The sequence below is a fragment of the Drosophila erecta genome, unplaced genomic scaffold (genome assembly GCF_003286155.1).
Source record: "Drosophila erecta strain 14021-0224.00,06,07 unplaced genomic scaffold, DereRS2 tig00000067-arrow-arrow-pilon, whole genome shotgun sequence".
NCBI lineage: Eukaryota > Metazoa > Arthropoda > Insecta > Diptera > Drosophilidae > Drosophila > Drosophila erecta.
The window spans coordinates 26075-50381 of record NW_020825205.1 but is presented as its reverse complement, the minus strand read 5'-3'; the positions used below and the strand labels follow the sequence as shown (position 1 = coordinate 50381).

The window sequence follows — 24307 nt, the reverse complement described above, 5'->3', positions numbered from 1 at the left end:
GTCCTGAACACCACATGCATCCCGCAAGCTAAAGAGGTAACATATCTGGGAATCCACTTAAATAGGCGGCTCATCTGGTGCAAGCATATAGAATCCAAGAAGGCACATTTGAAACTAAAAGTAGTCAGCCTCCATTAATAACCCCTCCCTTATTCACTCGGATATTCCAGCGTTATTACTTATTACATTATTTATTACATCCAGTTGGTTAAGGTTTCTTCGGGGTCAGAGGCGGTGGCAAGGAATGTGGTGTCGTCAGCGAATGTGGCAATAGTTAAATTCCTGGAGGGAATGGTGTGAAGGTCTGCGGTATAGAGGATGACTCCAAGGACGCTGCTTTGTGGTACTTACTCCCTGTGCCACAATATCACGATGCCAAAATTGCGAGAGATGATTTTTTTATTTTTAACTTTAAGCTATAAGCTGTAATTAAATACCTTATAACACAGTGACACTCTGTTGCAGTATTTCCATACAAAGGCATATTCAAGTGCACGGGGAACATGAGCTCATCGGAACGGCTTAAACGCGGAGTCAGCATTCCCACGTTGACCAACCGCTGATATATACATGGGCACCTTAAACACGTTTTACACGTTTATACTTCTTAAATACATATAAATTTAACATAATTACATAGATATATATAAGTTTTACATAATAATGCCGCTCCGCTGCTGACAGCGCTGCAATGCAACTTAACCTATCTAAATGTCACAAAAAATTGTCAGTGACACTTAACGTCAACCGTTTAACCGGAGTAGGTTCTATATAAAACAAATTCATAGCTCTAAAAGCAAAAGACTAAGAGTGACATAAAATGTCAATGGAACCTTAACGTACATCAACAGAAATAAGAACCTTCTTTCCAACAGATATCTGGGACTCTACCGTTAACAGTGGTTATAAAGTCCTATATATAGCTATTATATATAGTCTTAATAATATATAAATTACAGTTTTAAATAAAGTAAATGTCAAAATAGTGGTTAAACAAATTCAAAATTTATAAGTTTAAAAATTTGTTACTAATTTCCTCCTAAAATGAAATCATGATGATTAAGAAAGCTTTAAAAACAATTTGTATCTAAAAATATCGGCTTAGATAAAAAACAATTCCCAAGCATATCTGAGAGCAAAAAATTTAAAACGTTCATCTAATAACATATTCATTTGAATTTTCCTTTGGAAGAACATCTGATAGATAACTACTTTAAAAGTTATGGTTTGGGGTGTTATTGACGACACCTTTCTCTTAATAATCCAACAACCAAGCTCCTTAAAGAAAATGAGTATTTACATTGAAGAAAGGAGAAAGGGGTAATTATTAAAAAGTAAGAGGGTAAGGGTAGTATGAAGGGTTAGGAGTTGTTTAAGGGTCAGGCGCCGGCTTGGAGGTCATGGAAATGCTTAGCCGCCTTATTACCACCCCAGCCAAGTAGCTTGTTTGGTCACAAAGGTCCGGACGCTACTGAACCGGTCGTCGAAATGGCCAAACCTGGTGAGTTAGCTGCTGAAGAATAAATTTTGCAGATCTCTCAGGGTAGTTCTAGGTAAGACCTGGTAGTTCTGGTAGTTCTATTGTCGCCCTATATAGCCTTTTATTCAGAGCACTTTCTATATTACATTAATTAACTGCGTTGGCCCCATGTCTTCAGCCGCTCTAGCTGCATTGAAAGCTCATTCTAGAAAACATCGCCTTCATCTGCACACTGTTCGGGTTACTTGACTGCTTAGGCTTGTCCGGACTGTCCATTCTCCGGTAACCCCGGACTGGTAACGCTATAATCCATAGAGATCGGAGAGCACCAGATTTCCCTACTACTCTGTCAGTTTCTCGTCGATATTCCTTGCATATGTGCATTTTATACCTTCTGACACGCTGTCAGGGTGCAATTCTACCAGTCACTATGGCACTGACCTCGGCCACATAGCCGCCCACTTTCTATCCGCCGCGACGTGTAGTTTGGATTGGGAGGGTGTGGGTGTTAAGTGCAGGCTTGCCGGTGGGAGTTATACCGCTTCTGCACACTCGCAGATCCCCTTTTTAAAGTTCTTCGCGTTACCGATGCATTTGGCTTTTAGTCAAGATAAGCTAGCGAAAAAAGTTTTATTAAAAACAGTTACGTGTTTAACAGTTATCTTTATGTGATCGAAAGACTTAAAAGATTCGCACATACAGGGGCAAAAAATCTGTAAGCAAAGGGAAGGGTGGAAATCGTTTGGTAAGTTTGACTGATATGCAGACTGAATGCAGTTTGGCAATTAATAATTGCCAAATAGCCAGTCCAACGGCCACAATCGCTTATATGGAAATTCTACTCCGGTAATAGGGGACATAGTGAACCATTACTCATAGGTAGGATTACTTACCCAACCCAACCAAATGACTAAACGTTCTAATCCGGTATTAAATACCTTGGCTCGCTATAAAAGGGAATCTAGCCTGGATCATGAGAGACAATAAGCTGGATCACTAGAGCCAGAGTCGACTAGACCTATAAATCGATAGAGCTAGTGCTCTGTTGACTCTAAGTCTTAATAAAAGGAGGATAACAGAGAGAATCATATCGAAATTTGGGTCACAAAATATTGGAATATTATTATTCTAATTTCGTAATACCACTTAGAATTTTACATCAACTTTTTAATAAACTCTTCAACAGCGAGTATCATATGATTCATCGATCAATTTGGGACACGAATGTGTGAAGGGAAGGTAATGTGTCCAAAACACAGTTCGATAGTTTTACGATCAAGGCACTTTTAATATTTATTCTCGATCCCACGACCCAAATACGGCGATCTTATGCAAGGGCACTAATATACCTACATAACAAAAAAAAAATCAGAATATAATGCCCTATGTCTGCAATATACATAGTTGAATTATAATTTATTCATTAATTTTCGAGTATGAATTCACCGACATGAAGAGGACAAAAAAAGCTGCAATTCTGCAGATCTGAGAGACGAATATCAAAAGAGTGAATCTCTTACATCCCAGAGATACACGGAATCTTAATGTTTTTGACTTTAACCGTCAGTCGAAATTAATATGTATGCAAGCCGTTAAAATGTTCAGTCGTAACAACCGAAGGGCCTTTATTTTGAGAAACTGTGCAGGTAAAGTTTAGAATTTTGCTATCAGTAATACTATAAAAGGGAGTTTTAATCAATATAATCATTTTGCAAAGGGTCGATTCACTTCTTTATATTCCTGATACTCTAAAATCAGTTTAAATTTCGAACTTACTTCAAAAGCGTATCGCAGGCCATCCCAGGGCTTAATGGGCATTTCTCCAGCCATTCGTGAGCCCAAAAGATCCCAATTGGTATAGTTGTGGATATATTCAACTAGGCCGGCTGGTGTTATCTCATGCAGTCCTTCAATGTTGAAATCAGCAGGAAATCCACTTAGAAAGGTAATATTGTGTCCTCTGAAGCATAGAAATTTGTTAATAACAGGTCTAAATAAGTTATAATTAATTATAATTTGGGCATTTTTTTTTTTTTGGGGAAATTTTTAATTGTTTGCAGATTGTTTAACTAAAGAGTATTATCCTTGTTTTTGGTCTTTGAGCTGTTGAAACTCAGAGATCCACCATGGCATCTTGGCTTTCTGAATAATTATTTTTGTTTGTGGTATGCTGCAGTTAACAGCTGCTCGTATGGCTTTGGTCATTTAGACGACCAAAGCTTTTGGCGAGACGAAAGCCCGTCTACTTAAAATCCTAATGTAGGTAAAATTATTTACGACAAAAAAAAAAAATTAATTAAATAAATTTTTATTGTTGCATAAGGTTTTAAGAAGAAATCTCCATCCAAAGTTAACCCAACCTCGCTAGATGCATAAGCAACCTCACCTGGGTATGTACTTAACAAAGTTTGTTTTAAATTTATTAAAATTAATTTAAGTTGAACAGTAAAGCGATTCTTTTTTTTGCTGAGTATTAAATTTTTGTTTAATTATAGTATAATTATTTATTTAATACTAATTATTAACCTAACGTGATATGTTCTAAGATATAAAAAGAATGTACTATTTATGTAAAGTAAAATGCATTTTTTTGGATATGTCTCGAAAGCGAGATCGATTCTTCTCGATAATTAGTTCTGATCTTGCCGATACCGAGATCGATTCTTCTCGATACCGATATCGGTTTTTCTCGAAAAATATAGCGAAAATATATTTTCTCAATATAGATAAGAATTATCGATAATCATTTGCAACATGAGAATTGTTCGATCTCGGTCTGAACATGATCCGTCTTGGCTAGATTTTGAGATCGAAAATAGAGAATGTTGGGAATGGTTTTTTCTCTGAGTGTAAATTTTTTTAATATGAGGATGAGTAAGGATAGTAAGGTACACTAATAAGTTTTTATATATTTTCTTTAAAAACTTCTGATACCAATCAAAAACACTTCTTAACGTGGTAAAGACTGGTGACGTTCGGCCCTCAACACACAAAAGCTCTGATATCAACTGTTTTTTTTTCAACAAGGAAAAGAAAAACATGCTTGGAAACTTGGCATAAGCATTCTGTTTTTCGGGAATATGTTAATAAAATCCTTCATATTTTACTATTAAAGAGTATGTTGTTAACTTTGGACGAACTTTCCATTATTCCTGAATACGAATTCGGATTCAGAAGAAGTCACGGGAACTCTGAAAATTGCCGCATGGTCATCAAAAACAAAAACTACAGTACTGCTGCTTTTTTATAGGTAGCCATTACCAACTTGCCCTCAATTTAAAAAAAAATGTCACCATTTTCTAAAATTAAAGGCAATTTTTTTTAAATTAATATTTAAAATATTAAATATTATAAAAAATTTTTCCCAAATAAAAAGATCAATTTTTTTTTTTATATTTTTATTAGATGTATTTTTTTGTATATATTTTTATTAAATTTAATTTTATAAATAAATAAATAATACTTGGACTTAATATACATTTTATTATTTAATATTTGTGTTATTATTAAGGGGGGCTGCAAAGGCGGACGATGATACATAAGCATACATAAATACATATGTGCGATGAAATTGTACGAATATAAGGAAAAAAAACAGACATAATGATATAACTTATATAATTTTCCCATTTTTCCATCCGGTGGAAAAACTCGACAACTTCTCCAACAAGCTCTAAGCGAATTATTCATCGTAGCTAGTCCGACTTCAACGATTTAAGCGTTAAGACGCAAAATTGTTGTTCTAAAGGGAACGAATATGAAGCCTTAAATTATTATATGTAATATTCTATTATTTTCACAAAAATAACCTTACGTATTGATAAACACAAAATTAAATGAATGTACTTACCATAAAAAATCTTAAGTAAGGCTTTGTCTCCCATTTCTTTCAAAAAAATCGTCTACGTCTGTTGTAATGTTCTTGTCTTCACAACAATTAATGCACAAATAAAATTCCCGAAAGATCGACGAAAATACATGGTAATTCGCCCTTAATTTCAGGGTAGGTGCCAACGAAAAAATTTCCCGTAATTTTATAAAATCAAGCTTAAATTGCGAAAGAAAAAATTTCATGGCGCGTTGTTTTGCATTTATGATCCGTAGCGTTGCCTTTAAGATGCGTTGTCCTGACTTTTTGAGTGCACTTTTTCTATTAGTGTACTTCAAGGGTCGGAAACTCTTCCTGTCACATACTTTTCAACGGAAAAGCAAAGCTCATTTCTTTCTGTAGTATTAACATCACATTGACTGGTTTCTTAAGGGATTTGGGAGCCAGTGGATGGTTGTGGCTGGCGTACATACTCGTATAATTGCAGGTTAATTCAACAGTCGATCATTATAGGGAGCTATCGTAACGACGTTTGTTTTAGATGGACCAGGCTGTAAAGTTATCTACTGACTGAAATATCTTTATTGCCTGAACTTTCTTGCTGAACAGAAAACCCTGTCTGTTTCGAGCGTGATGTTCGTAATCCGTTAGATGGCTATCATTGCAGTTCGTCTTATTAGTACATGTTTCTCCTTCTGTAATGAATTTTAAGGCTGCAATTATGTAGATGCGTTCTTGCAGAACTTTGCAGCAGTTACAGCGCATTGGAAGTGGAGTATATGGACGTACCTCGACTCTTTCGAATCCAATCCAATGAATATAAACTCTGGGAGGTTTGAAAGCTTACCTTTAAAATCGAGTTTCTTAATACAATGTTTTTCCAAATTGTGTAAGTAATATTAACAAAGAAGAGAGAATGCTATAGTTGAGTTCCCCGACTATCAGATACCCGTTACTCCGCTAGTGCGAACGAGAAATTTCATAATTTTCTGGAATATCGGTAGAAATTGCGAAAAACAATAAAAATAAATGTTACACTTATTTAAAAGTGTGGGCGTGATAGTTTTGGGTGATTTGTGCGCGTTAGATTGGGCGTGGCAATAAGTTCCTTTGCAAATCGATAGAAATTTACAATATTGATAAAAAAAAATTAAAAAATAGGACATCATTTTTCAAAAGTGTGGGAGTGGCAGTTAAGTGGCGTTAAGGTGAGAGTGGCATCATCATATAATAACGTTGCGCTGCGTCTATGTCTCTGGAGTTTGCATTTCCTGAAATTTCCACGTTCATATGGACGGACAGGCGGACATGGCCGGATCGACTCCACTACTGATCAAGAATATATACACGTGTATACTTTATATGGTCGGAAACTCTTCCTTCTGCCTGATACGTACTTTTCAACGAATCTAGTATACTTTTTTAACCTACGAGTAACGGGTATTATCAAGAGTTTGCCGATGGTTCTTATTTTTACAATCACAATTACAAGTCGAAACTATGTTTTAGCTACACACAGTTTCTGTAGAATTACTAGCATCTTTTTTAATTATATTTGGATTTTAAGAAGTGCTCTTTTAAAATTTTGAATGTTAATATACATTTTTTATATATGTACGATGGGTTTTGGGTTCGGTTTTCTTTTTCTTCTTCTGCGTCCATCTTGATAGGCACAGCAAGTCCCCTGTGTGTTCTCCTTTCGATCTTTCTCACCAGACTAACTGTGAGCGTCGCTCTCTCTGAAAGCTTTACTTCGTCACTTCTTAAGTATTTCATCATCCTCCGTTGACACGAAACTCTACAAAGCTACAACCACAGACGCCATGCTCATTTGATTATACCTACAAACGATGCTCTCTCAATAACGGCACGCTCTTTTTGATAAATGTGCCCATCACTTTATTCTTAACATGACTTAATATTCAAATAATAATTCTTTAGAACAACTTAATCTCCGACACGGCCTTCCTGACATGCACACGTCCTCGTGTGTTTTGTCGCATTACATAGTTCCTTTCATATAACATAACGTTTTCTTTCTCCATTCGTTTTATTTATTTTTTAACTCAACATAATAATTTCTTTAATTTTTATTCAATTTCATAAAAACAACATATCGGCATCCCTTGCCTTGCTCAAGCTCTTAATTCATATTTTCTGATTTTATTTCTTTTTTTCAAACAGTAACGCATCTTTTGCCACCAATCTCTCTCTCTCTCTCTCTCTCTCTTCAACTCTCTATCAATTCACTCTCTCTTATGCTCTTGCTGCACTTCTTGCAACGTTCTCACGCATCAGAATGCGTCATGGTCCCTCTGGTCCCACATAGCCCTCGCCACATAGTAAGTGCGGAGATAACTCTATGGTGTAGCTGTAGCTGTAGTGAACCAGAGTCTATGGTATCTCCGAGTGCCTCAGTCGGCGACCTCTCGCATTGGTCTGCATCTACCTTAACAGACATCGACCTTAACTTCTCGTGGACATACTTACACGTTCTTTTGCTCGTCAAAGATCTCAACATATACATCGGTCACCATCAAGCTTTTCCGTTATTACAAATGGACTCCTAAACTTCGGGTTTGGTGCCGTTCTTCGTTATTGAGCCAGACATTGTCGTCTACATCATATCGTACTATTTTGCCTTTATTTTCATCAAATCTATGCTAATCATATTCAGAATTTCTTGTTATGTTTTGCAAGGTCGAATACCTAACACATTCTATATCAACCTTTTCTTCTTCTATTAATGGCATCATGCCCATTGGTCAAGCTTCCTTGCCAATTCCAAAGGACTAATTTTTGTGACTCGATTAGCCGTGCAATTCATAGCCAATTGAACCTTCGTCTCTACAGCTGTTAGCATAGCCTTCAGAGTGCTACGCGCTCGACCTGGCCGTTTGCGCGACTAGCACCCGTTGCAGTAATATGTATACCGATTTAATGCTATTCTCTACAAACTTTCGCACATATTTGGACATATTTTGAAACCAATACTGCGTGTATACCTTATCCAAGGTCTTTTCCCATCCCAAGTGCATAATAGCTTCATGGACATGGTTTATTATGGATCACATGAATGCTCGTAGTATTACTCGTAGGGACCTATTTCGGCCTTAGGGATATTTCGGCCTATTTCGGATCTTAGTTCGTACGTTTTTGCTATTTCGTGTTGCAATTCGTTATTTTGCAGTTTCAGAAATTTCTTCATCCCTATGCTGTTCCGCAAGCAAACAGTTATCAGTTCTACACGAACTTCAGATACCTTAGTGACGTCAGAGCGTTTAGCATCTGGTAGTGGATTCCTAGACAGAAACTCTACATGTGCCATACTCTGTTCTTTTCTATACTCAATCTCAAACTTATACGATCTACCTTATTGCAGTCTGTATAAACCACAAATGGGCGGCCATGTAGATACCGGCGGAAATGTTTTACTCCATTGTATACAGCAAGTGTTTCAAATCATAAGAGTGATACGTTGACTCTATATCTGTAGTGCTCTTACTATAATACTCTTTGACTCTTGGCTTACCATCAATTTTGTGCATCAATATGGCACCGTCTGCGCTAGCATCAGTGTGCAGTTCAACCCGGTACTTGGGGTCATAAATGATTATTACGGAGTCACTGACTAGAGTTGATATTTTCTCTTGGCGCACCTGCTCATGTCTGTCATGCTATTCAAATTGGCTATTTTATGATGTAAGTAAGTATAATGGCTTCATAAGCTCGTAAAAGCGTGGAACAAATTGTCGGAAAAATTACGAAAAGCCAATGAACTGTCTCAGTTGTGTAACTGCTTGTGGCGGCGACAATGCAGCCAATGCTTGAATTTTGGGTGGATTTGGTCTTATTTCGCCATTCTCAATTTTGTAGCCAAGATACTTAACGCTCGTCTTCAGAAATGAGCACTTGCTCATGTTAAACGAAAATCCCACACTAGATAACTTTTGCAGCACATCTTTTAATCTAACAAAAGCCGCCCCCTTTGTTCCAGCTACGATCAGAACATGATCTTTATAGACTACAGCATATGAGTACGCCATCTCACCTAAAGCTTTCATTATGGCTCGCTGAAACACAGATGAAGCGTTCTTTAAGCCAAAGGGCATGGCTGCGAACTCATATTGTCCTTCTTTTGTGACGAAGGCTGTGCGTTCTATCGATTCTGGCTTTATTGGTATCTGATAGAAACCGCTCGCCATATCGAGGCTTGTAAAATACTTGCTTCCACACACTCTATCAATTTGGTCTGATATCAAGGGAAAAGAAGAGTTTAGTTCGCGGTAATCAATGCACAAACGATCACTGCCATCCATTTTCTTTACCAACAACATTGGACTCGCAAACGGGGAACTACTTAGGCGTATAACATTTGAAGCTAAAAGTTCCTGAATTTATTTATTACCAACAACTTTTCTTCAATACTTAACCTATATGGACGCCTCACTACGGTTTTATTGGCATCAATCAAACGGATCTCTAATTAACCTGTGGTAACACGGTTACTTGACATACCATTTATAAATTTTGGTGCATAGGATTTCAATATTTCTGCAAGTTCAGTCTTGTCGGTCTGACCCAGTTTACTATCTCTATTTATGAAATCCATATAATTCATATAGGCAATGCTAGTCACTGTATTGACGGTATGAATTTTATATAAAACAAACTCGCTCTTATTATCAATATACAGTTATTATCAATTCTTTTTCCCATGAACTTATCTGATAATTTGTCTTTTAATAGGGAAAACTGGACGAACGATACCGCAATTTCTTCATTGTTAATTTCTTTCCACTTTAATAGTAATGCTGTTACTTGTCTGTTACTGGTTACTTCCATCCAACCTATTTTTGCATTAATTATTTTGCGCCATGCAGCTGCGTCCGCATTTGCAACTTCGTTTAAACTTCGGTAGAGTCACTTTGTTGAGTTGCGCCTTCATTTTGGAGGTCTGCATAGATTAAAATAACTCCATAAAAGTTTTGTTTTGAGATTTAAATAATGCACGCCACTAATCGTTCGAGAGATCTTGGGATTAGGCCGATCCAACTTCTGATGACGGGTTTTGGGTTCGGTTTTCTTTTTCTTCTTCTGCGTCCATATTGATAGGCCCAGCAAGTCGCCTGTGTGTTCTGTGAGCGACGCTCTCTCTCAAAGCTTTACTTCGATTTCGCCACTTCTTAAGTATTTCATCATACTCATTTCGTTGATACGAAACTATACAAAGCTACAACCACATGTTCATTTGAGTATACCTACAAACGATGCTCTCTCAATAACGGCTCGCTCTCTTGATAAATGTGCCCAGCACTTTATTCTAAACATGACTTAATAATAACAATTTCGGTTATATTAAAATAATAATACTTTAGAACAACTTAGTCTCCGACATGTACATATGTACCTTTTAGGAATGATTTAGGATTTCATATATAATATACATATGTGAAATATTTTCTCTAAAATGTGTCCATTTTGATTTCCTACATTGCCAAGAAGGGCAAGCTATTTGAACAAACGGTTTTTGAAAAATGAAAATAAAAAAAAAGAAGCCTAAATTTCTCAATCACAATTACAAGTCGTAACTATGTTTTAGCTACACACAGTTTCTGTAGAATTACTAGCATCTTTTTCAATTATAATATAATATAATTTTATAATATATTTTGATTAATGTGCTTTTTTTAAATTTGTGAATGTTAAATTTTTATATATAAATTTGTTAATATATCTACATTTGCACCTATTGGGAATGATTGAGGATTTAATATATAATATATACGTAATATTTTCTCTAAAATGTGTACATCATATGATTTCCTACATTGCCTGACGCTATATTTTTACAGCCATAGTAAGAAGGGCAATCAAATTTGAACAAACGGTTCTTACAAAACGCAATTAACGAAATCGAAAAAAAACCATACAAAAAAGTGCGTAGCATTATTGTTGCGTTTCTCATTACTTGCATTTTCAATTTTGAATTTTTAATATCGTCAGTGATTTCTGTTGTCTAAGAACGGCTTTAAAATATAGGTTAGTATTTTGCAAGTAAGTAGCACATTATTAATAATATTTTTAAATTCTAAATTTGCTAATGATACGGAAACTTATGCTGTCCTAATGTACATAATAAAATGAATAAATGAAATGTAATGTACATAAAAAAATAAGGGAGAATCCTATAGTCGAGTTCCGTTACTTAGGTAGTGCAAGTGCGACCGAGAAATTTTAACATTTTCGGTAGAATTTTGCGGGAAAAAAGTTAAATAAAATAAAATTTCACATAAGTTTGCAAATTTTTGTTGTTTTTTTCAAATCGATAGAAATTTACAAGACTATTAAAACAATTGAAAAAATCTCCAAACATTTTGCAAAAGTGTAAGCGTGGCAGTTTGTGAGACTGTCCTGAGATCTCGACGTTTATTCGGACGGACTTACAGACGGACGGACATGGCCAGATCGACTCGGCTATTGATCAAGAATATATATACCTTATATAGTCGGAAACGCTTCCTTCTACCTGTTACATACTTTTCAACGAATCTAGTATACCCTTTAAAAATACGAGTAACTGACATCACACTTAAATACCGCTAATCGAGTTTTAAAGAAAACAAACGTCCCAAAAGAAAAAAATTCTTTTTACATTATAGGATACAAACAAATTTTAAATAATTTCTTATTTCATATATACCTGGATATTAATCCCTTAGCTAACTCCCAGAATGGTATCTTGTGTGACTTCGTTCCGCCTGAAAATTTTAAAAAATATATTTTTAATTTGTACACGAGTAAGGTTTATCTTAGATTATACGCTCAAGGTGAAAAAATAAGGGTATTCATTGTTTAATGAGAAGAGAGAGAAGCTCTCGAAAACATGTTTTATTATACCCGTTACTCGTAGAGTAAAATGGTATACTAGCTTCGTTGAAAAGTATGTAACAGGCAGAAGAAAACGTTTCCGATTATATGAAGTATATATATCCTTCATCAGGATCAATAGCCGAGTCGATCTGGCCATTACGTCTGTTCGTCCGTCTGTCCGTATGAACGCATCGATCTCAGGAACTACAAAACCTAGACATTAAGCATGCAGCTTTCAGAGACTTAGACGCAGCGCAAGTTTATTTCCAAATGTTGCCACGCCCACTCTAACGCCTACAAATCGCACTAAACCGTCACGGCCACACCTTTGAAAAATGCGATATTTTTTTTAGTTTTTTTTTATGTATTGTATATTTCTATAGATTTGCAAAAAAAAATTTTGTCACGCCCAAACCAACGCCCAAAACTGTCACGCCTACACTTTTGAAAAATGTGATATTTTTTCTCATAAAACTTTTTGACACATCCACTCTGACGTCCACAAATCGCACAAAACTCTCACACCCGCACTTTTAAAAAATTGTTTTTGCTTGAATTATTTTTTCCCCAATTTCTACCGATATTACAGAAAATTTTTAAATTTCTCGTTAGCACTTCCACTAGCACTAGCTGAGTAAAGGGAACTCGACAATAGCATTCTATCTTTTTTCTTAAAAAAATTTAATTTAAATTAACAGTTTTTATAACTGCAGAGCGTAGGCGTCAGTAAAACCTGAACTTTCTAGCTTTTACAGTTCCCAAATCACAGCGCTCATACGGACAGACAGATCAAACTGACGAACAGGCGAACATGGCTATATCAACTCTGCTCGTCATACTGATATAGAATATGTAAACTTTATAGGGAAAACGCTTCCTTATAACTGTTAGACGCTTTTGAAACGTATCTCGTATAGTATCTACAATATGAGTATAACTAATGACAATCAATATTTAGTATACTTATGTTTTTAAATCACTTTTATTTACAAAATTAGATAAAGTAAAGTTTAGAAGTAAATAAACGTTGTATAATGTTTTGAATAACTAGACCAACGAAGACTTTCGTTGTATGCAGAAATTCTAAAGCTCGTTGACTCGACTGTTGAGTTTGAATATGCACTATATATTGTTTCGGATATGTCACTTTCACTGGTTTAAATAAACAAAAATGACAGAATGGTCCAGTTCGCTGGATATCAAATAACAGTGGAAGTGCTAACGAAAAATTTCAAGATTTTCTGGAATATCGGTATAAATTGCGAAAAAAGTAATACAATTTAAAAATTGTAACATTTTTTACAAAGTGTGGGGTAAAAGTTTTGTGCAGTTTGTGAGCGTGGCAAAAAGTTTTAGGGCAAATTAATAGAAATTTCCAATTAAAAAATTGGAAACATCAAAACATTTTTCAAAAGTTTGGTCGTGGTAGTTTTGGGCGGTTGTGGCCGTTAAAAAAATAACATCAACAAAATAATAAACAAGCTTGCGCAGAATCAGCGTCTATGTCTATGGAATCTGCATGCCTGATCTTAACTTTCTAGCTTTTATAGCTCCTGAGATCTCGACGTTTATACGGACGGCCAGACAGATGGACATGGCCAGATAGACTCGGCTATTTATCCTGATCGAGAATATATATACTTTATATACTTTTACTCCACGAGTAACGGGTAATACAAAAAAAATTTGTCTATGAGGTGGAAAATATTTTGCCGGCATCAAAAATTAATACTCCTTAGTCTACCAATTTTGATCTTTGGACAATGGCATTGTTCTTGCCCAACTTAAAGAACACTCAAAATGAAATGAAGAATTAATTTTGTTTTATGTATTGTCCATATCATTGTATATAAGCTTAAAATACGGTGGTATGGTCACCCTTGGTATATATCAATCTAAGAGAATAAAGTTTCATAGTTTAGTTTAAGGAAACACTTAATATTATTTATGACATGATGAGATTATATCAAAATCAACTGTAAAATCACCTGTTTTTGGTAGCCTAAAATGGCATGGCATTCGAAAGTAATAACTCATTAAAGACGCATATAAATTAAAAGTGAATATATAAAAGTTTAAAAAATTTAACATTTAATATAATTGGGTAAGCAATTTAAAGGTTTTTTAGATTTTTTACTAATAAACTAAGTTGTAGGTATCTCAAAAGTCAAACCTTATCATTTCTTATTGACTAACAGAATGTATATAGTCTTAAACTATTCTTACCTTGTGTAGCCATTAGGATGTCCGCAGCCAATGTGCCGCAACTCCAGATAATAAGAAACAATGCAATTTTTGAAAGCATGTTGCTAAAAAAGAAGTTTATTTTAATCTAGTGGGTGTCGGACTTGGACTACTTAGGTTCTACACCGGCTTTTTTATTTTAAACCATTTGTCGCGACGTCAGGTCAGTACGTGGGCTTCAGCCTAATAGACTTTTTATCTATTTAGCTTGCTATTTAAGTCTTTTAATCGACCGTATAGTACACGGCTCAAAATTACATAATGTATATATAATTGATGCGATTCCATTTAAATTAACTTTTAATGTCGTACAGTGTCAGCAAAAAGTCAACAGGTAGTAGACTGGACTACCTCTAAAACACAAGCAACAAACATTTGGGTAATAAAAAGATGTTCGCCCAAAACGAAGACCCTTTTAATACCCATACTTCCTACTCATTAATTTCATTTGTTATACTACTCATACTAATGCTAAAAACGGCTTTACTCTAAGAGATCATTATACATTTTCCTGAATGCATTAAGATATATACAAAAGTAACACGTGAACAGAAAATAACTTTAAAAAGCCATAGTTGTCATAGCCTTTTATCTTTACGAGTGAGAATTTGACAAAAATTTCATAAATGTGATATAAATAAATAAATAGAAAAATTTTCAAATCAAAAGATGGTCAACTATACTATGCTATGCTATACGCTATGGAAACCAACGAAAATGGCTACAAATACCTTATTGATCAGTCTTCTTGACTACAATGCTCTTTTGCAAAATATTCAATCGTACAAAACGTATGCAAACGTACAAAGAATATATCAAATAAACGTGGTGAAGACAAAAAATATTTGATTTTACGGCCACAAACCATCCAAAGCTGTCACCAAAGACATTGAAATAAAATTCAAGTTTCTTAAATGTTGTTGCCATTCCCACTCTAACGCCCACAAACCGCCCAAAACTGCAACACCCACACGTTTGAAAAATGTTTTGATATTTTTTCGTTTTTGAATTAGTCTTGTACATTTTTTCTATTGCGGGGAACTCGACTATAGGGTTCTATCTTGTTATACTACTCAGAGACAAAATTCTGATTCTATAAAACTACTTTACTCTTAGCGATAGTAGCCACATCGCCTGTGTTGAAAAGACCCCTTTACAACATAATTGCTGAAAAAAATTAAAACTTTATTTGCAAAGGTTCAAGAATGACATTTATGAGCATATAGCAAATAAGTATTTATACTTAACAAATTTAATTGTATTTGTCATTATTTGAAATTATTGAAATTATTTATAAAATTGTAAGTATTTTTAAAAAATACACCTATCTTTGCCAAGTCGGAGTTCATATATCCTTTCTGTAAAGAGCATATCACAATTAAAAATTCTGTTTTGAAGAAATACAACCCTTCTTTTTATTTTTTAAAGTAGTAATCCCTATACACGTCATTATTAAAATCTTCTGATTCTCGGTAATGCATTGGAAAACATAAAACGTTTATTTTTACCACGCCCACTACCACGCCCACTCTTTTGAAAAATGTTTTGATTTTTTTTCGATTTATTATTTGTCCCTTCATTATTTGTCAGTTTCTGTAGGTATACCAAAAACGTTTTGCCGTTACATTTATATGTTTTTTTTTTTGTTAAAGCAAAACCGCGCTGACACGGGCGCGAAATCACAGTCTGCGGCTTCTTCCGCAGTTAGAAGCCTTCAAGTTCTGCTTGATATTAGGATGGGTGCGAACAACTTGATCACATTTATACTGCATGGAGATGGTGATGGCTAGCCGCTTTGTAGCGACTGTTGTGCACGAGCTCCGAATGGAGCTGGATGATGCTCGATGTTATTGTTTTTTTGCAGACATTCGTTTCGCTTTCTTGTTCCATAGACTTTAAGCTAGATTTAAAAACATGGGACATTTCACGGGATTGTGCTATTTACGATCGTTAAAGCAGAGTATAGAAGAGCAGGATGAGGCAATAAAATGCCTTATCGAAATAACTTACTATATTTAGTTCTTAAAATCGGAACACGTCATCTGTTCCTCTTCAGCATGTACATGCGATTCAATATTTAGAGTTTTGATTGTTAGCATTCAAATTCATTATTCATGTTTTCCACGGTACCGATACGCATTATTGAATCAACTTTGTCATAGCTGCTTATATCACCGGAGCTAAAAGAATCTCTCATCGCTACTAATTGGCGTTAAAGGAACTGCCGCTTGTGTAACATTTTAAGTCCGTTGCCGAAATGTACAAAAGAAGAAAACGCGACATTGGGCCTTGGTAAATTGCAGAAGTCTTACCTAGAGAAAGCAAGGCTGCAACTACTGTTTTAAGTTTACATATAATTAAAAAGAAAGTAAAGAAGCTAGCTTCGCCAAGCCGAATCTTAAATACCCCTGCAGTAATTATATTTTAAAAGAAAACATGGTGTGTACCAAATAAGAACAGCTTATTACATTAAAAACAATGATGACTAACATATACCCGTTTCTCAGTTAGTGGAAGTGCGAAAGAGAAATTTTAACATTTTTCCGACATATCGGTAGAAATGGAGACAAACAATAATAAAATGAAAAAAAATTAAAATAATTTTCAAAAGTCTGCGCGTGCCTGTTTTGCACAAACCGCGGAGAACTGCCCACACTTTCGAAAAATGCTTAAATATTTTGTCATTATTTTTGTTAGATTGGTAAATTTCTAACGATTAGCAGAAAAACTTTTTACCACGTCCACTGTAACGCCCACAAACCGACCAAAACTGTCAACCCTCACTTGTTGATATTTTTCATTTTTGTATATAATTTGTAAATTTCTATAAGTTTGCCAAAAAACATTTCTCCACACTCCACAAAAATTTTTGATATTTCTTTAAAAAATTGTACATTTATTTTTTAATTTCTTATACTCTCTCCAATATCTGTCGATATTCCAGAAAATGTTGACATTTCTCATTTGCACTACCACTATCTGATAGTCGATGAACGCGACTTTATTTTTTAATACGACACTCTTAAAACTTTATTGTGTTATTTTTATTGATTTTCAAAAAAACTTTTTTCTACGAACCCCCTAACACAATTTCTTGTTTGCAATAACACTAGCTAAGTAACAGGTATCCAGAAAAATATGAGAGTGACATGTTTTTAAAATTTGCGGGCGTTTAAGTGTGCGTGGCTAAAATGTTTTTGATATATTAAAATTGGCACGACAAATTAAAAAAGAAGTGTGGGCGTCAACTAATCGATTTTGCACAATTCTGGATATCTTAAATAGACTATGCTCTACAAGGAAAGTATTTGTTTTGAGGAGAAACTAATATTAATTTTAAATTTTTTATAACTTTTTAAAGCATGGAATTGAGGATGAATAGAAGTGGCGTTTATCGAATATATCATTGTTTCAAACAATAATTAAACGCCAAGATTTAAGGTCGAAACGAATTTTTAGAGATTTTTAAGAATTCTAATTTTGTTTGTAATCAAATATTTAGAGTTTTAAAACATTAGTCTATTATTTAGTTGTTTAAGTTATAAAATAATTTGTTTCAATTTCATAGATAAAGTTAAACTTAAATATAAGTTTAATAGACCAATATTGTTTGCGAAATATAAATTGAATACTTAAAGTAATGCTATTAATGTTAGCTTCATACAATTTCTTAAAATCTTTATTTTAGTTGAGATTACGAAACAGGCTATTTCGGAAAAGAAAAGTACCGGATTTTATAGAACGCATGGATATGAGCGGAAAATATGCAGAAGAAAAGGGAAAATGTAGTCGAGTAACTTGGCGGAATTCAGATACCTAACGAGGTAGCATCCCTTGAAGTATCCAGATTGAACTGAAACATAGTCAATATTGGAGTGAATCAGCAAACAGGTGAGCGAAATTCCATGTTAGAAACGGCAGAAACATTATTTAGATGATGGGAAGTTTTAAATTGTTTTAGAACTTATTTTTGCAACATGCCAGGTAGTTTTTGTACGGAGCAATGTAATACAAAAGTAAACTTTTTAAGACGTCCTAGCCCCATATTGGTTAAGGAACAACAGATTAAACTTGCTCCTTTGGCGAGAGGGATATTTCTTACTAATTTTGATTTAACAATTAAGATTTCTTTATTTATTTACTTTGGGAAATTCAAAATGTAATTAGTTAAGAATAATTTGTAAAGTAAAGTATGTATATGAATCAGTAGGTGCATCAATTGAGCTTAACCGATCGAATTTGTCTTAAAAAGTCATCATAGTGAAAGTGCGAACGAGCAATTTTAACATTTTCTGTAATATCCGTACAAATTGGGAAGATCGGAAGAAGTGTGGGCGTGAGAAAAAGTTTTTAGGTAAATTAATAGAACAAGGCTGATGAAAATATATCAAAACATTTTTTAAAAGTGTGGGCGAGACAGAGTTGAACAGTTTCTGGGCTTTAGAGTGGGCGTGGCAAAACGATTGTGTGGCAAATTGATAGAAGCTTACAAGACTAATCAAAAAATGGAAAAATATCAACACATCTTTCAAAAGTGTGGGAGTGACAGTTTTGCGCGGCTAGTGGGTGTTAGAGTGGGCGTGGCAACATCATCAAAAGCATATTCTCAACTATCTTCCAGTCCCTAAGATCTCGATGTTTATACCTACGGACAGACAGACGGAAAGATAATTTATATAGCCTGAAACGCTTCCTTCTACCCGTTGCATACTTCTCAACGAATCTAGTATACCCTTTTACTGTGCGAGTAACGTTTATAAATATCAAAATATTTTTTAAAAGTGTGGGCGTGGCAACATCAGTAAACAAACTGCGTCTATGTCTGGGGAATCTGGATGTTTTATCTCAACTTTCCAGCGTTTATAGTTCCTAATTAAGAATATATATACATTTTATAGTCGGAAAAGCTTCCTTCTACCTGTTACATAAGAATACGTATATATATTCATATATACTTTATAGGGTCGGAAATGATTCCTTCCACCTGTGACATACTTTTCAACGAATCTAGTGTACCCTTTTACTCCACGACTATCGCGTATAACAAGAGAGAAAGTGAAGGTTGATCAAAAATATATATACTTTATTTTCCCATTTCCTGTTACATATTGTTCAACTTCTACTCTTGTATAAGTTTTGTAGAATTGTAAAATTTCTACAACTAACTGGTATAATTAAATCGACGGGACCAACAAAAATGGTTTATTACAAAATGACGGTCGGGCTTAAAGAATTTACTGAACCAGAAACAGTTTTTCTATAATTGGCTTTTAAAAACATTAGTTAAAGATATAAATGTTATATACATTTTTTACGTTGAAATTACGATCAACCAAAAACTTGTTCTGCCTTATTTGGTTATTGACATTCATTGTAGAGGTTCATATGAAAAAAAAAATCTTAAATAAAAACATTTGTTTTCCTCTCCAATCCAGTCCAACTTCGTAAATTTTGCCTAACGCAAAGCACCCTGTAACCTTTTTGCCAACCGAAAAAGGTGTAATACATAACTATGTGTATACCTGGCCGTTCGGGAGGAACATTTTGACACAGTCTCGCAATGCGTAGGTGTCACACAACTTGCATGATAAATTTCACCTCACACGGTCGCACAGACGGCCTGACAGACGGATATACATATGTATCGATCGACTCGGCTAGTACTTTTTGAAGTGTTCAGAGCTAATAATATAATATATCTGACTATTGTAACATATATTTCCAAAAGAAAACAAGAGTAACAGAAAGAGTTTCAGATATCAGTTTCAGTGACAGTTTTGGATTCCTTTTTTTTTGCCATATTGACCATATTCATTTACAGCGTTTATATATATTTTATATTTTACACAAAGAAGATGCGATAAAAGATAAAAGAAGAGGGATCCGATCAATATTGTGTACTTATAATCTAGTAAACATATGTGTTTTGGTTTTACACCGTTAGCTTCCTTCTTGTTTCTTGCATGAAATAAATATTAATAAAGAAAACTTCGTTCGAGTTGCCGAAGTGTAATACACTGCTTTTATCCTTGAAATATAAATTAATGAGTTATTATAATAATAAAAATGTACCATTATCTTACAAACATCGGCGCAGAACGTAAAAATTACATTTCATCTAAATATCTTTTACCGAATCGATTGCAGTTATTGTATAATTTCATAAAATTATATGGAATCATAATCCAAAATCTTTTCCTTTATTCTTTTATTCGGGTTATTCGTACTAGGTGTATAAAGGGAGTCAAAAGTTTATGAATAGTAGAACACGCTTTACGTACACAAATACTCAAATCATTAAAGCCGCATGTTAATTTTTAAATATATTGTGTTGCACTTAATACCCTATGCATATGACTTGCAGTGAGATAAGTTTTCTGAGGCCCAGCAGTATTGCTATTGCTGAGACTGTGTTTCGTCACGGCAGTATTTGAAGGCATACAAAACCGTTAGCACACTTTCACCAGAGTAAACGAACTTTTAAACTCCCATTTTAATATATTTCAAAATGCAAATATTTAATCATAACAGTTAATAGCATTGTGCTATGTATAAAACAGTATGCAATTGGAGAAGAATAAAATGGGTGTTTCGAATGCGGCACATCATCCAATCTATCTCATTAGCACATTGACACTTAGCCCGAAAAACCAAAACAAGCCAACAAGCAACACGACTTTTCACTTTTCTTTAAAGTTTAAGCTCTTGCCCCGACGAAGTTTCTCCGCGAGTTAACTGAAACAAACTGAACATTGAGCTTGCTTTTTCTGGCTCTGTTTAACGTCACAGTGAGAGACCGGTGTTACAGCAATATATGCATACAACGTGTTTAGGTTACGTTTCAATAATTTAAGTTGACGGGGTTGCATCTGCGGTTCGCAATTTGGCAATTGCTTGAATTTCTTAAAAATTGTATAACTAATTGGTATATTGTATTCTAATTAGCATATTTTTAACGAATATGTCTACATTTGGATGCATTTCACACCCTTATTTGGTTATAATTTGTTGCACCATTTAAAATGACCCATTAAAAAAGACAAATTTGTTTAAGCGTATCGGTAGGTATTGGCTTGATAAACATATTCCAATCTGCAATTCAAAATATTAGCCGGTCAATAATATAATTTAAAAACTAATAGGACTTTTAGGGAGAGTGGGAGAGTTAGGAAGACATTTTAAAATGTTGTTGCGATAGAAATTGGCAAGAAAACGAAGAAAAAAATTACATTTTTAATGTTTTAGGTGTGACATTTTTTTTTTGGTTTGTAGGCCTGGACAAATTTTTGTCAGCAATTTAAAATTAAAACAATACTTAAAGAAATAAAAGAAGTCAGCTTCGGTTAGCCGGTTAATAATATTTTCAAAACGCTTTAGACGAGTTCCTCGACTATAACATGCACGTTACTAAGCTATTTTGAAATATCGAAGGAAATTGGCAACATAATTACCATTTAAAAATTGTAAAAATGATCAAAAGTGTAGTCGCGGTATTTTTGGGCGGTTCGTGGTTCGTTTGATTGGGCGTGTCAGCGGCTTAAATCAGAATTAAACGGCGTAGGCGTCTCTAAAATCCTGTCCCTTGGCATAAGAAGAATACTACATCAACACTAATGATAAACATAAAACATGTACATAATTACAAAATAGACGCGAAGTTTCCAACTCCATAATAGGTCGCACAGACATGTTACATGATGTAAGTAAATTATTTCTGTTTATCCCCTTACTCTTGATCAGGATCAATTGCCGAGTCGATCTGGCCATGTCCGCCTGTTCGTTCGTGAACATCAGGATCTCAGGAACTATAAAAGCTAGAAAGATGAGCTAGAAAGCTAGAATCTTGATTTGATTACCGCGCGCAGCTTGGATATTTCTATAAGGTCTAATAAATAATTTTATTTATCACTCACCTTCACTGTGCCGCATCCATCGATGAAAGCGAATTCAGCTAGTGGCTGCTGTTAAAAAAAATTAAACACAAAAAGTGGAATAGCTCAGAATGTGTCCTGAAACTTAAGTTACATCTATTAGTTTGGCAAATATCTCCCTTCCGTCTTTTTGTCTTTTGAATTTCGCGGCTATGTACAAAGCGCTACAGAGCTCGTATCTGGCAATACTATACATCATTTGAAAGGTCTTGACATAACCTACAAAACGACGCTATGCATGATTAGTTTGGATATTGCGTTCAACAGTTATAGACGTGTAGACATGGAGTTCACTAACGCCGAAATTCGCGCTATTTTAAAGTTTTCCTTCGTTAAAGGCAAATCCGCCAGAGAAACGTTCCGTGAGATTAATGGTGTTTTGGGGGATGGTACTCTATCACTTCGAACCGCGGAGCAATGGTTTCGACGATTCAGAGCCGGTGAAAACGACACCATGGGTAAGCCAGCCGGCGGAAGACCTGTGACGACAAATACCGATCAAATCATGGAATACATCGAGTTAGACCGGCATGTGGCATCTCCCAGGAGATGGGAGTTAGTCACCAAACCATTTTAAACCATCTGCAGAAGGCTGGATACAAAAAAAAACTTGATGTTTGGGTGCCGCATGATTTGACAAAAAAACCTTCTGGACCGAATCAACGCCTGCGATATGCTGCTGAAACGGAACGAACTCGACCCATTCTTGAAGCGGATGGTGACTGGCGACGAAAAATGGATCACATACGACAATATCAAGCGAAAACGGTCTTGGTCGAAGGCCGGTGAATCGTCCCAAACAGTGGCCAAGCCGGGATTGACGGCCAGGAAGGTTTTGCTGTGTGTTTGGTGGGATTGGAAGGGAATCATCCACTATGAGCTGCTCCCATATGGCCAGACGCTTAATTCTACCATCTACTGCGAACAACTGGATCGCTTGAAGCAGGCGATCGACCAGAAGCGTCCAGAATTAGCCAACAGGAAGGGTGTAGCTTTCCACCAGGACAACGCCAGACCACACACTTCGTTGATGACTCGTCAGAAGCTAAGGGAGCTCGGATGGGAGGTTTTATCGCATCCACCATATAGCCCGGACATAGCGCCAAGTGATTACCACCTGTTCCTGTCCATTGCGAATGCCCTTGGTGGTGTAAAGTTGAACTCAAAAGAGGCTTGTGAAAAGTGGCTGTCCGAGTTCTTCGCAAATAAGGAGGGGGGCTTCTACGAGGGAGGTATTATGAAGTTGCCATCTAGATGGAAACAGATTATCGAACAAAACGGCGCATATTTGAACTAAATCCGATCACTTTAACACTTTTTATAAGGCATTGAATAAAGAGCAAAAAAGCGGAAGGGAGATATTTTCCAACCTATTATAATATAATAACCAATACAAAACTGAAAAATATTATATAATAATACAAATATAATATTATATATTATAATAATATTATAATAGTGGGCGCGGCAACATTTGAAAAAAACCTTGCGCTGCGCCTATGTCTCTGAATCATTCAAGATTGAAGATTGATTTTAAAATTAATTTTCAGCACCGGTGTTTCTGCTGAACGCAGTTTAATAAAATTCAGTCTAATACTTTAGTTACTAAAGGATGTTTAGTTAGGAAGCGTTTCTGGCCCTATAAAGTATATGTATTCCAGATCAGGAAGGCTAGGTCCGTCTGTCCATGTCCGTCTGTCTGGCCGTCCATATGAACGTCAAAGTTTATATGATGAGAGTTGGAGGTGGTATATATTGCGTCATTCGACCCAAAATATTTGAATGTACATCTTCATTATTTTTAGGATCACTAGGACCAATAGCACCATTGCGATGAAATTAAGAGTGTGGTTCACAACAGTGTTAGCCACGTTTTCGGAGGCGTTGGACTCCCCCATCTTGGAATATTCTTTGGAACAGCTTGAAATTGCTGGCAGCAGTGGGTTTCGC

The 24307-nt window shown here is 35.2% G+C and overlaps 1 protein-coding gene across 1 annotated transcript; it reads right to left on the bottom strand.

Annotated features, from left to right (window-relative positions):
* Window positions 1–3184: 3184 nt before the first annotated feature.
* LOC113564239 lies at window positions 3185–21203 on the bottom strand. Its single transcript, XM_026979830.1, has 4 exons — window positions 20510–21203; window positions 14409–14491; window positions 12013–12070; window positions 3185–3440 (listed from the first exon to the last, which is right to left on the bottom strand). Exons 1-4 carry the CDS (start codon window positions 20542–20544, stop codon window positions 3185–3187), a joined length of 432 nt encoding a protein of 143 aa, XP_026835631.1. The 5' UTR covers window positions 20545–21203.
* Window positions 21204–24307: the final 3104 nt, after the last annotated feature.